At 40.5% G+C, this 14,288-nt stretch overlaps 1 protein-coding gene across 1 annotated transcript; it reads right to left on the reverse strand.

The window, feature by feature from the left end:
- Positions 1–7,406: 7,406 nt before the first annotated feature.
- On the reverse strand, positions 7,407–12,923 carry chmp2a (charged multivesicular body protein 2A). The gene is made up of 6 exons (XM_023824897.2): positions 12,739–12,923; positions 11,659–11,826; positions 11,391–11,570; positions 11,079–11,209; positions 10,764–10,825; positions 7,407–7,815 (listed from the first exon to the last, which is right to left on the reverse strand). Exons 2-6 carry the CDS (start codon positions 11,824–11,826, stop codon positions 7,694–7,696), a joined length of 663 nt encoding a protein of 220 aa, XP_023680665.1. The 5' UTR covers positions 12,739–12,923; the 3' UTR covers positions 7,407–7,693.
- Positions 12,924–14,288: the final 1,365 nt, after the last annotated feature.

Below are 14,288 nucleotides of genomic sequence, written 5' to 3' on the forward strand. Positions count from 1 at the left end.
ATAGATTTATAACTGGACAATAAATCTGTAGAAAAATGATAAAATAAAGGGTAATGATTCAATATTATTGCAGGCTCCACCTACAGCACTGAAAATACTCAAATCAATAAGCACTTAAAGAACAATGAGAAAAGAAAGCAACTGCTCATTAAAGCTGGCATGATTACTCGATTAAAAAACAGCATTGATTAAAATTTGTCAATATGGAGAAATATGGTGTATAGAGGATGAAGATCCAAATGAAGAACCAAACCATCAGTTGTATGGAAGCACTTCACATTAAAAGTGAATAGAATGCAGCACAGCAGAGCTTAAATTTCACCACAGCATGACTGCAATGCAAATGCATCTTAAAGTCAAAGTCAAGTCAAAGTGAACTTCATTGTCATCTTTCCATATACAAGTATACAGAGAAACGAGAAGCTCAGACTCCACAGAACATACATATAATTGAATTTTTCCACATAGTGTAAGTAGACACAGTAGTCAGGAGATACTGAGAAAAAAAGACAATTCTAACTAAGTAGACAGAGCACAATGCAAGACAAAGAATAGTGCAAATGAGCTGAGAAGTATTTTAAGTCCAGTGGCAGTAAGCACTAAGCTTTCTGGTGCGGAAGCAGAGTGCAAAATAAGATTGTTTTGTGCAATATGATTTTTGTGCAAAAACAGTATAAATACAGTATAAATAGTTTGATATCTTTATAATATCAGAGAGTGTAGCAGCAGAGTCAGTTTAAAATGTAAAAAAATAGGAAAACAGTGTAGGTCAGGTGGGTTAGGAGAGGGTTGTGGTAGATTGGAGGACACTGGGGGGCAGCATGATGTTGAGAAGCCTGACAGCCTGGGGAAAAGCCTGGCTGTGATGCTGCAGGTTCTCCTTCTGGATGGCAGCAGGGTAAGCAGTTCATGTGAGGGTGTGAGGGGTCCTGCACAATGCTGCAGGCTTTTCGAGCTGTCCTTGTGGTGAATGTGTCTTGTAGTGATGGGAGAGGCACCCTGATGATATTCTCAGCTGTTCCAATTATCCTCTGCAGGCGCTTGCAATCGGAAATGTTGCTGTTTCGGTTGCGGTGTTGCAGCTGGTTAGAACGCTCTCAGTGGTGCCTCTATAGAACGTGGTGAGGATGGGTGTAGTCTCTGCTGAGCTTTCTTGATTAGGGAGGTGGTGTTGGTCGCCCGTGTAAGTTCCTCGGTGATGTGCACCCCAAGGAACTTGGTACTCTCCACAATCCACGGCAGCCGAGTGGAAGGCCTTAAGGACAGCAGGAAAGACCTCCTCAGCTGCCTCAGAAGGTAGAGCCGCTGCCTCGCCTTGCTGCCCAGAGTATGTGCGTGTGTGTGTGGACCAGGTGAGGTCCTCCTGTAGGTGGACACCGAGGTATTTTAAGGTGCTCACCCTCTCCACTGTAGCACCATTGATGTGGACAGGTGTGTAAGAGCCCTGCTGCCCCCTGTAGTCCACAATCAGCTCCTTTGTTTTGCTGAAGTTCAGTTGGAGGCTGTTATGCTGGCACCATCTTTCCAGGTTCTCCACTTCCTTCAAATAGGCCTTCAAGTATTTCATCCACTCAATAAATCAGACTGGCCAATGAAAATTAACATTAAAGCTGGTGAAATAAATCAGCACAAAATGGACATTTTATTAAACCAGTCACTTCAGATCTTGTACTAAATTTTGGGACATTAAGAAAAAAGGTTAAGACTGAAGGAGCTGAAGTTGAATCCCTCCATGTGAAATCTGCCCAAGCAGCAGGTAACACTCAAGTGACGCATTGTCAATGGCAGCAGTAAGCCGACAGACCCCGAGAAGGTGAATGACCAATACCCCAGTTGGCTAACCAACTAAGAAGCTTTCTGGGGTTGGCTTTCTGCTACCAGTGGTTTGTCAGAGGGTTTGTGGATACCACTGCTCCTCTGTGTAGGCTGACTGCCAAAGGGACTGAGTGGTCCTTGTTCTATGACTGTAAGAAAGCCTTCTGGGACCTGAAGGCTGTATTTACCTCTCTGCCGCCGTTTTGCCATTCACTGACCCTGTAGCCCCATTTCTGCTGGACAATGATGCCAGCAACACTGGGATTGGAGGAGTCCCCTCCCAAGTCCCAGGGGAAGAGGAGCAGGTGATTGCATACTGGACAAGGCTGAAAGGAATTACTGCATCATTTACAGAGCGCTACTGGTGGTGGTGGCAAGCCTGAAGTATTTTAGGCCCTATGTCTATAGTGCTTAATTCATCGTGAGGACTGACCATTCATAATTCATCTGGCTTCTCAACTTCAAGGAACCCAAAGGACAAAGCCGACAACTCAATGCGCAAGCTGGCAGAGGAGCTGTTCTGCTACACAGCAACCAGGGACAGAACTTCAAGGCTGAAGTAATGGAAGAGGTCTGCAAAGCCTTCAGATCAAGAAGAGCCGCTCCACTCCCTTGCATCCTCAGAACAATGGGTTGGTGGACTGATTCGACCACACACTGGAAACCCAACTGGCTATCCTCACTGAGGCTCACCAGAGGGTTTCGACCAACTATGCAATTCTTTGGGCTGGAACTGAGGACACCAGTAGAGACCAAGACCTACAGGAGAGCTGATGTACATCCACCAGGGTTGGGGCCATTCCATAATGCATTGATCAATTCCAATTCAAGTCAGGAAATGGAACTGGATTTGGGACTGGAAAAAAAACTACGGGGAATAGAACTGGAACTGAATTAGAATTTCAGGGAGATTCAGGGAAATTCCTGATTTGTACTGGAATCAAGCAATGCATTCCGGGATTGGCCCAAACCCTGATGTCCACTGTACATCCAGCAGCTCCGTCAACACATGGAATCGGTCCACCCTGTCACCAGGAACCACCAAGGGCAGGCTGGGGGCTATCAAAAGAGGGCATACGATGGCCGTAGCCACAGCAAAGCACTGACACCAGGGACACAGCTATGATTGCATAACCCCACTCGCAAGGAACGGTTGAGCCCTTTCTGTGTATTGTGGTGACACGCTTGTCAGATGTAGTATACAGGGTCAGGATGGGACCAGGCTATTGGAGTGTAGCAGTCATGATCGGCCCTGGGAGACTGTCCCCATACTTGTGCCTCCACCTAGAACAAGCTCTGCATTAAAGCCTGCTTCAAGGGCACCACAGGGATGGTCAGTGGAGCGATACATATGAAGCAAGGGACCCACCTTCTGGCAAGGCTCCGGGAATGTGTGCTCAGAATGTGGACTTGGATCAGAACAAAGGATCCTGCCTGGAAGGATGTGAGGGAGTGGACTGAGTTTGGGGAAGATGATTTAATTGTACGGTTGCATAATTATATATACAGGGTGGGCTAAAAGTAGTTTTTATTTTACAAAGTAAAATTTAAGTTTTACTAAGTTATTTTTAAAAGTGGGTATACAGGTTTAATTTCACAGTACATTCTTGGAGCCAGCCCCTGACACTGCAGCACCACCATGTTGCATAACATGTCTAGGTAATTCTCACCACCCACGATTAAAAATAAAAAATAGCCCCATGACACCATCCCTAGACAGTCCATCCCACAGAGTGATACCTGGCAAGGTGATGGTGCCTCAACTTGCCACCAGTGCTGACAACGACAAATTGTTTCTTCAAAAAGATGCCCCCCCCCCCATTTTGCTTTGACGGTACAGAGCTACCTTGATGACACCTTTGCACAGCATTGGATCAGGCAATGTGGCAGCATTGACTGACCGCCACGTTCAACCAACCTGATCCCATGGACTTTTTTGGGGGGGTGTGGTACAGGAGAAGGTTTGCTAAGGTATGTTACAGTGTCAGGAACAAGCTGCAGGAATGTATCAAGGTTGACAGAGGACTTTTCAAACACCTAAGAGACTAAACATGACCCTATCAGTACTGTAAAATGCCTCATATCTAATTTCATTTCAGTTAACAAAAAGGTTTTTTTTATAGTTTTAGTTAGGAAACACTGACAGTAAAGTTCATTGCTGGGTTTTTTCTCAGACTTCTTCATTGCTTGTTCCAGTGAAGGGGTTTGATATTGCTGGTAGAGTTGTCATCCGTACAGTTAACCAGTATGGCATTAGTGATTCAGGAGGGGGTGCAATTGCACCCCCTATTGGTCAGATGAAAATACAATTTAAACATAATGGGGCGGGATCCCAAGCAAGGTTTGTTTTCCGGCATGAGTAAGCCCTAATCATGAGTAGTTAATCAAAGCTTACAAATTGGCTTTCTGAAACAGTTAAAATTTGGATTAGTTACTACGTCACTATGGAGTGTTTGGCAAAGGTGAACATGATTAAAACATTTTTCTATGTTTCCATGTTTATATGCATTAGTTTAGGTGTCGGGATCTGGCACTGGTCTGAGGGTGCTCATAAAAGCTGGGGTGGATCACTTGGTTCATTGGGTGGTATCAAATGAGTAAAAACAAATAAAACAATAGAAGGAGAAAAAAACAGGATCAAAAAATTTTGTGAGTATGAAAAAACACTATTGAAGCAAATAGTGCCAAAGCATCCAGTTACAGAAGACAAATAAACCATAAATCTGCAGTTCAATTAAAGAAATATCGTGCCTGGACATAAATTTACAATGGATAAAATGCTGATGAGAACAGTACTAAAAGAACAGTACAACAATTACGGGTGAGAATCTTACGCTCATCGCTTCACTCAATTATAACAATGCTTAAATTACAACACATCGGGTCATGTGGAAAAGTTGGAAAAGAACCCCAATGGCCTGAAGTGAGAGGGTTAAGACTGGTGGTGGACCACTGAAAAAGGAGATGCTGACCAGTTAAATGACCTGCCTTTAGGAATAATAGATGGGGTGGGGAATAGAGAACTAAATAGAGGAAACTAACAGGTCTGAAGAGACACAGGACAGATGACCTTCCATATTGTCTGAGGAGGAAGTTTTCGCTCATACTAGTCAGCAGAGTAAAAAAGTACAAAACATAAGAAAAAACACACATGGCCTTAAAATTTCATAATTTCACGTGCCAGTGGCAGCAATACAGCAACATTTAAAACGGTCATCAGCAGTTTTCTTTAATCATTACAGCAACACATTTATTCCACTTGAAACCATTGTTCATCATTCACTGCATGTATAATGTTTCTTTAAAGAACTCTCAAATGAAACGTTGCAAACTTAAACTAAGCAGGAAACGAAACATCATACTTGTAGTACAGTTAGAAAAACTTTGCAGCACAAAAGAATCTCTGAATGCCGATCCACAACTGTTAATCTCAGCCTCAACATTTGGCGGCATTTGGTTGGTCTGCATATTCCACTGGGGGATCTGGCCAATTGTGATTGTAACTAACAGCTGTTTCAATAATGGCAATGCAGCATCTTCTTGGCTGAAAACAAAAGTATGTACTTAGGCACTGGTAACTTTTTCCATGACCCGAACATACACTCTATCAGACATCTGGTGGCGATATAGGCATGGTTATAGTGCTGTTGTTCAGGTGTCGTTGCATTTAAATATGGTGTGAACAACAAGGTGTTGTAAGCCAACCCACTTTCACCAAGTAAAGTTCCATTATGGTCTCCTCTTTCAAGCTGAGCATACAAAGAAGAGTGGAGGAAAATCTTTGAATCATGAGTTGCAACTTTCCAGCGAGCAAAAGGGTTTGAAAACTGTAAATGTGGAGTGCATAAACCATTAATATTATATTATTGAATCAATCAAATCAAATCGAATGTAATAAATTACTTAATTAAAAAGTCCCTGCGATTCCTCTACTTCTCAGCATCTGTTGTTGAAGAACTCATTCAAGAAGAAATTCATGAGAATATGGCATCCATGACACACATTCCTGTGTCAGTAGTCTAGAACCATTTCAAACCATAACTCAGATAGCTGCTGGCAGCATAAAACTACATGCAAAAACTGCTACCACACTGAAAACTACACACAGCAGTTTCTGGCAGCATAGAAATACATGCAGAAAACTGCTACCACATTGAATGCTGTATAGGCAATAGTTTCTGGCAGCAAAAAACTATGTGTAAAAAAACTGCTGCCACCCTTAAAAGTTATTTCAATAGCATAAATCCTTATGTACATAAAACGTAGCAAAAATTGACCAATATAAATGAAAAATTTTGCTATGGCAGCAAATTCTGGCAAGGCAGCAAAACATGGCAGAACACCAGTTCGCAAAGTGGGGCCAGATGCATTTGACCTTAATGTCCTCCAAGTATTACACTAGATTGCCAGCATTAGGAAGCAAAACACAATTTTGAAAACCGGTAAGTTATTTATGCAGTGCTTTGTAGTCACATTGTACAGTTTTTACAAATATATAACTAACTTTGATTTCTTATACAGACTTTTTTTCCACAAGCTTGATTGTTTTTTCTGTCGTTAGCTTCGCTTTTCCCCAACCGAAGCGCCAATATGGCTGCAGCCATCCTTCTCAGGCTCCTTCTGTTTGGGCTGACGCATGTGCAGACAACAAAAATGTTCTTTATCTGTTTATCTGCTTGACAGGTTAGGGAAAAAATGTCCTACGCATATATTTGTGCACAATCTATGTTTCATGATTGTCAATGCATTATATAGCTATACATTCCATATCTTGATTTTATTTTTCCTATTCAAAGTTTTACTGTTTATGCATAAAAATCAACATCGGTCATTTGAAAAATGTGGAAATGCTGGTTGTGGTGACCAGCGACATTCAGGGGACAAAATAAAAAGCTTTGCCTGAGGAAAGTGCTTGAAAAAACTTACAATTAATTAAACCACAAGGATGATAATTTTATGTTGAACCTTATATCATCAGAAATATTAAATAAAACACACAGCCTTTTTTGTTAAATGGTTGAAAATTTTTACTCAAAAGACAAAACTGTGTTTGAGATATAAACCCTGTAGAAAGAACAGTCTCCCATTACCTTCATGAGTAAATAAACTGCACACTGCGGCAGCACACATCACTATAGGGTGACTAATCTGCCATTGCCAGTTATCACAAACTGTACAATGATTGTGGGACTTGTGGATAAATAACCAAATAGTGTTTTGCGTCAACATACTCCCCAGTTAAAAACCTGTGGTACAGTTATTCACACTGACAATGTATTATTTGTCTTTGGGAAGAGTCCTTATAACTCATTTTTATATCACATGGGCAGCCTAAAAGAAACCCACATTTCTTAAAGCTGTAGGACCTAATAAAAGGTACTGTACCATTAAAAAAGGTACAAAGATTAGCTGTAACACTTCTACTGCATAACTTGCTAATCTTACATTTATTGTTGACTTCAGTATGTTCTAATAAAAGTGTACAAATTATGCAGGGTACGTGGAGAAGTTAAGATTTCTCATTTCTTGGAAACTGTCATTTAAAAATCGTCTTAATCTGTGTGGAGATCCAACAGAAAATATGCTTGAGATTGTCATTAAATCTTTATTAAAATTAATTAAGGAAAAAACTATATTCACAATAACTTTGTTCCTCTAAATATCCTCAAAGCACATTTCTGGTGGAACTTCTTAATATAACAATAAACATATTAAATAATATCCCCCAACCATATTTGTAGTATTAAGCGTCTTCCTTTAAATGCAGACACAACGCACTCATATAGGCTTTTGCCACCACCTTGGTTCTACAACTCAGGTTCAGTAAAGAATGAGTATATACACTGATGACCTACACTAATGTACCCACATTAATCTCTCAGTCTCTCCTGAGGTTATTCAGTCTCTCTTCCAAATCGGCATCTGCATCAGCCATAGCTGCTTGTGGTTCTGCTTTCTTTCCAGCGGCCACTGACAGACTGCCCCCAGTTGACGGGAGGTCTAAGACATCAAAAATACAACACCTCAATAAATCATGTTTTATATTACACCTACTAACCAATTGAAAAACAAATATCAACCATATAGAATAAAATCAAATAAGCAAATCAAAGTCATTAAAAGATAATACAGATGCTCCTCAGGTTACGATGGTCCGTGTTACAATTAGGGCTGGACAATAATTCGATATCAATATATATCGCGATATAATTTTTTTCGATAACGGTGATACGATTTTTAAACACATTTCCGATATTTCGATATACATTTGAATATTATATATATTCACCGGCTTTTAAAAATGTATCACAAGTGCTAAACAGCGCGTATTCAAATCGCATTCGCATGGTAATTTGCTGAACAACGCAGCTGTGAAACGTGATCCAGGTAAAACTTTTTTAGACAGCATAAATAATATTGAAGCATTTGTTTTCAAGCAGACTGTTAAAAGCAAAAGCAACAAAGCATTTTAGACTTTGTAAAGAAACCATAGTAACCACGTGTATGATACTTTTCAGAGCTGCGTCAGAGGGAAATGACTCGTGAATTTAATTTTGACACTGGTTAGCTTTTTGTGAAAACGAACTACAGTACACCCCGCAGGTTTTTTGTGATTTTGTGAGCGATCTTTGTGTTTTCAATGTTGGAGAATATAATTAAAGGTTTGTATCAAGAAACGACGGTGGTTTTTATTGTATACTGGTAAATCTCTGCTGTTAGTTGGTGGTATGCCTTTTGTTAGCCAACATGTATGTCGGGCTCTACGCTGGGGCAACGCCCCCTTAAGCAAACGTCCTGCCCCCTTAAATCAAACTTTTAGAAGTTGAGGAAGAAAATAATAATTACCCACAAACTGAATATGGACAAGATTTACTACAGTAGCTGAAAAATCCACTGAAAAAGGCACAAACGAGATGATAAGTTTCACTTCTTGTTCGCTCTTTCCCTCCGCGTTCTGTTTGTGCGCGGGCTCACGCAGCACTCGGCAGATCCCCCACTCACCCTCCCCCCAGCTAAACACCCAATCACTGTTAGTATGCAAATGAGCCAGTTTCTCAGTAGGCAGGGCAAAGCGAAATGAGCTGCGTGATTGCGGAAGGTTTGGAGGAAACAGCAATCTCTCTCGTCAAAATCATAGTGACTAGTGAGATCATGGTTCGAATTATTTTTGTCTATTTGGGGGGGTCTTGATCGGGGGGTACTGTACCCCCCAGTACCCCCCGATCAAGACCCCCCCCAAATAGACAAAAATAGCAGTTTGGGGGGGGGGTATTAACATTTTTCTTGTCGTTTTTTTTTTTTTAAGAAAGAACCTCACCTTGTAGGAAAATTTTATGTAAAACGATTTTAGACACCCCTAGTGTGGATCGTACCATTTGAACCACCTTGGCGATAGAAGCAGCTTAGCCAGTCGGTTACGTCATTCATTCTCATTGAGCGACTTGTTCGTTGTGATTTCAAGATTCTTTATTCGTCACATACATAGTTATAACAAGTACAACATGTAGTGAAATGAACCCTGACCGATCCTATTTTTCAGTTTTATATTTCAAGACTCGGTGAATTGATTTTTTCTTTTTCATAACTTAGCCTACCCTTTTTAGTTTTGGTAATATTGGCAATAGTGAAAAGTGTTTTGTTGGGTTCAAATATGTTTGATGTAGGCCATCCAATTAAGGTAAATGTCTTGTTTTTAATCTGATGAGGAATATTTTATTTTATTTTTTGTTTTACTTTTCAGTTTTCCCCCTGAGGGATTGCCACCTTACTGTGGTCAGGGGCTTTGCGTGCCTCAGTGACCCTAAGAGCTACACCAGCAGAAGCTTAGCCTTCAGGTGGGACACCCAAGTTGGACAGGTCTTAGGGCAGAGGCCTGACAAAGTGCAATCCAATTACATGACAAAAACAGTTATCCAGAGCACCACCCCACCCCTTTCCCGCCTTTGTCGCCACCATGTGCCCCCTTCACATTTCTGTCTGCCCCCTCATATATGCATGTCTAGAACCGGCCCCGATGTATGTACATATTTATAGCATGCCAATCGCGTCAAACAAATCGCGGCAATGCCAAAAACCCGTGCATGTACATTCTCAGTTATTAACGCACATAAATACATTTCAAGCACATGCTAATATATTGCTGCCATATTGGTTTTCGGTTATCTCGATCATCGGTTATCTCGACGCTTTTTGGCAACCCCCTAGGCCGGCGACATAACCGGATTCGACTGTATATGAATAATCAGCCTGTTCTAGTTTAAATGGAAATATATTATTGTTAATAAGCTGAGTCTGAGAGTTTTATTTATTTGATAGTTTATTTCACATTTCTTGTTTGTAAAGGCTAAATACAAATAAAAAGTGAACCTTTTTTTTTTGTACTGTTTTTATTTAAAAAAAAAATTATATAATTTTAATAGGAGGAGCCTGGAGGTATTATAGACTTTGCAAATTCAGTTTGCAGACATCCATTGTGCGTGTCCTCGGCAGTTTTTTCCTGAGGCTTTTTAATATTGTCCATATCGATATCGGAATTATATCGTATCGACCAAAATTAGGAAATATATCGTGATATAAATTTTTGCCATATCGTCCAGGCCTAGTTACAATGTTACAATTGGTATTCCAATTCCAGTCTTTTTCAATTCCAGCACATTATTCAATAAATTACATGAGATATTCAACATTTTATTATAAAACAGGCCTTGTGTTAATGATTTTGCCCGATTGTAGGCTAAAGTAAGTGTTCAAAGCATGTTTAAGGTAGGCTAGGCAAGGCTGTGATATTTGTTAGGTTAGGTGTAGTATTATTTACGCCTAAGAAGTACTGCATATTTTCGCCTTATGACAGGTGTATCAGAACGTAACCCCATCATAACCCAGGGAGTGTCTGTATTAATTTACAATTAAGTTAAAGATCAAAACACTTTTGTGAAAATGAATCTTACTTGACAGTTCAGCTGAGAGATTCAGGCCCAATTCATCCAATACTTGAGAAACAACAGCATCACTAAAGAGAAGAAAAAAAAAACGAAATAAAAAAAAATCCAAGCACACACGTCATATAAAACATATAAATCTCTTTAGTGGGCAAAATTTCAAGTTATCATATAGAGCCTACGATCACAAGACACTGAAGAAGTGACTCTCTCCAGGAATGGGACCTCTGATGTCCAACAATTTTCCTCAGGATAAATAGTTGCATCTTTGCTTAATACAAGATATACCCACCTGTGGGGGTATTCAAATGCTGAAAGGCTTACCTTTCTTCCTCATCATCCTCATCCCCCATGGCATCATCAATTGCATCATTCATCATCTCTTCCTTCATGTCCATAATTTCACTCTGTCGTTCAAACTCCATCATAATCTTCTGAATCTGAGGTAACTTTAGCTGGTAGGTGTAAAATAATATGCATTTGAAACACCCTGGCCAACAACTGTAATGAAGAGTCAGCGTTTATAACTATCCACGGGTTGAAAACAAAATGCATCTTTGCAAATTATGCCAAAGTAAACAGGTAAAAAATACAATTCAAAACTGTGCAGAGCATATCTGGCAGGAAGGTGCTAACCTGTCTGTTCATGGTGGCCATAGCTTTGGTCACTCCCTTCATGGCCTGCGCCATGCTGTTGTTAGACTTCAGCGTCTGAATCTTCAGACTGACAGCCTGGATGTTCGCCCTCATCATGATGAACTTCTTCACATAGCGTCTAGTGCGAACAAGATCCTTCGCCATGATCTTCACTGCATCCTGCAAAAATATATTACTTTTTAGAACACTATTAAAATGCAACATATAACTCTTATCATTACATGTTTATGTCATGCTGCTAACACACCATCTGTCCCTGCTTTGCCATCTTCTTAATGTCTGCAATTATTTTCTTCTCTTGCTGTTCCAATCTCTGTCGTTCCCTGTCCAGGTCTCTCATGGCCCTGTTCAGAGCTCTCTGGTTTTGCCTCAGCATCTCTTCTGGGGTCTTCCGCTTTCCAAATAAGAACTCCATCTGAGAAAAAGGACCAAAATAAATTCATAGGAACTGGTACTGCCTGACTTATACCCCTGATGTACATTCCTTTACAATCACAAAACTTGTACTGCAGAATCACTGTTCCTTACAAAAACCATGTTGGCCATTTAAGAACGCCACCAAGAATAACCAACTAAAAACTGCAGCATGTAGCAGCTCATATTTCCACGTAAAAATCTCTTCTGCAGTTTGCTCCCGTTATTCATTGTACAAGTTTAAAAAGCAACGCTTGTTTCGTTGCTGCCGTGAAAATCACGAAGTCAAAAATTCCACTGGAGGAAGCAGCTATGACTGCTTTATTTTCTTAAGTTTTAATGCTGCACTTTCTGTATGAGCAGCATTCAAGTATATGAGCACATGAAATACTGAGCGAAGCCATGAGGATATACCGTTAAATGAATCACTGAACACTGTGCGGGCGGTTTCGGTCAGGCGGCAGCGACAATCACAACACAAGGAAGACTCACAAACAGCAGCACCGAACGTACGCTGTTACAAAGTCAGCTACCAAACGTGACTAATCGTTTGGTGACAAATAAAAACAATTCAGATTAAACTATTTGGTGTTCTGAGCAAACTTCTATTTGATCACCAGCCGTCTATCTGATATGTTGTTTACTTATATCACACTTACGCTACAGTTTACACTGGTGTGTTATTGTTGTTTGGGATTGTAACCTTAAGGCCAGTGAGACAGCGATATGAAATACAAAGTGAAAACTACTATCAAAACGGTTAACAAGCTGACTACGGGATCCGCATCCAGGCAGTTAATCACATTTTCGCCATTTTTTAATATTAAGAGCGTTTAACAGTTCGCACTACATACCATATTATACATAGCTACAAGCTATATAGGTACTTCACCAAACACCCAAAAATACTCACCGTGTGTTCCTATGTGACAATGTGTTCAGACAGGGTTTCGAATACAAACTAAAAAAATTCGGCAAAACTACAAACCTGTTTACTCGTTTTATACACTTTTTCTACTGTTTCAGTTATTTCTCCAAGCGTAGCAGGTATCTGTCTTTCTCTTTCCGCATTCCCGTACGGCGTGACGTACGATGACATCACCATGCGCTGCAAGGCGCAGCTGCAGTCGACAACCACCAATCAAATCACACAACAACGGAGGGTAGCGGAGTATTTAAGAAAAAGAATAAACATAAGAAAAAGAAAAGAATAATAATAATTATTATAAGTAATACATGTTCTCCCCGTGTTAGTCCAAGTTACCCCCAAGTTACCCCCAAGTATTCCAGGTTTCTTCTGTAGTCTTATTATATACAGTCGGGTGAAGCGATGGTGTTTTTGATGATCAGAATTTGTGCCCTTCGATGGACTGGCACCGGTGTCCCCTGCCTAAATGCCCTGGGCTTCCTGCGACAGGCTTCAATGCTCACCACAATCTCTCACTGGATCACTTTGGGGGGCAGTGCAGCTGGTGCAGCCATCATGGGATCCACAGAAACGGATTTATGGGCCCCTTTGCAGCGAGGATCAAGAGACTATGGATCTATTATGAACTGCTGGGAAACGAAATTTCTGGCTAGTAAATCTGTTAGTGTCTAATTTTTTATTTTCATGAGAAGGCTATAAAAATTCATATTATACACTTTATGATTATTTCACAAAGACCGTTAAGGGTCAGAGGCTGTGTTGGTTAATAATTGTATTTACACAGAACCCCGCTCATGACATAACAAAAATATTTATATCGTGGCCACGTTTTAATATATCGTGGGAACGAATTAGTTCGATGGCTCTCACTATTCTACATAAGTGCTTCTCGCGAACAACAATTCCTTGCAATGAAAGACTTTTAATAACGTGTTTGTAGGTCATTCCATCCTAGGGTGGCCATTTCCAATCTGAAGAATTACGTGACTTCCCTCGTGATCAAATAGGGTGGGGTCAAATCGCGAATACGGGACAAATCGTATCCCGTATTGGTTCTAAACAGGACACAGCATTTCAGGTTTCAATACGGACGATGAGGTGAGAACCTTCAGTGCCAAGATGCAGTTGATGGTTGACTTCTTAGGCATAGAACCAGACCGTACGGGTGGCTGGTAGGCAAGCAAGACATCACAGACTAAATCCAAGATATACCAGATTATACAAAACAGAAGATTATGTTTTCCTTTTATCCTTTTCCTACTGATATTGGTTGTACAGGTAGCAATTGCTCAACCTGCTACTCAGATATTTTTTTTCCATGAAACAATCCCACCGAGGAACAGACACCCTGCATTTAGGGATTTCCTTCATCCTGGCAAACCAGTCTGTCAGCCTCCGTTTCCTAGCTACTGAGATTCTGACTGATACATGACCTTCTTGAAAGGTCTTGTCAAATGAAGTACAACGTTTTTCTTATGTTTATATTTGGTTTATTTCATAGTGTAGTGCTATCACTCTAGTTCAGACACTTACAC

Source organism: Paramormyrops kingsleyae, chromosome 20 (assembly GCF_048594095.1).
Source record: "Paramormyrops kingsleyae isolate MSU_618 chromosome 20, PKINGS_0.4, whole genome shotgun sequence".
Lineage (NCBI taxonomy): Eukaryota > Metazoa > Chordata > Actinopteri > Osteoglossiformes > Mormyridae > Paramormyrops > Paramormyrops kingsleyae.

Excerpts from the sequence above, each read along its gene's own strand:
- chmp2a (XM_023824897.2), bottom strand. The coding sequence starts at position 11,826 with ATGGAGTTCTTATTTGGAAAGCGGAAGACCCCAGAAGAGATGCTGAGG. Across the intron at positions 11,210-11,390 it reads TGGCCACCATGAACAGACAG|CTAAAGTTACCTCAGATTCA; the intron begins GTTAGCACCTTC and ends TACACCTACCAG. Across the intron at positions 7,816-10,763 it reads TCTCTCAGCTGAACTGTCAA|ACCTCCCGTCAACTGGGGGC; the intron begins GTAAGATTCATT and ends TTGATGTCTTAG.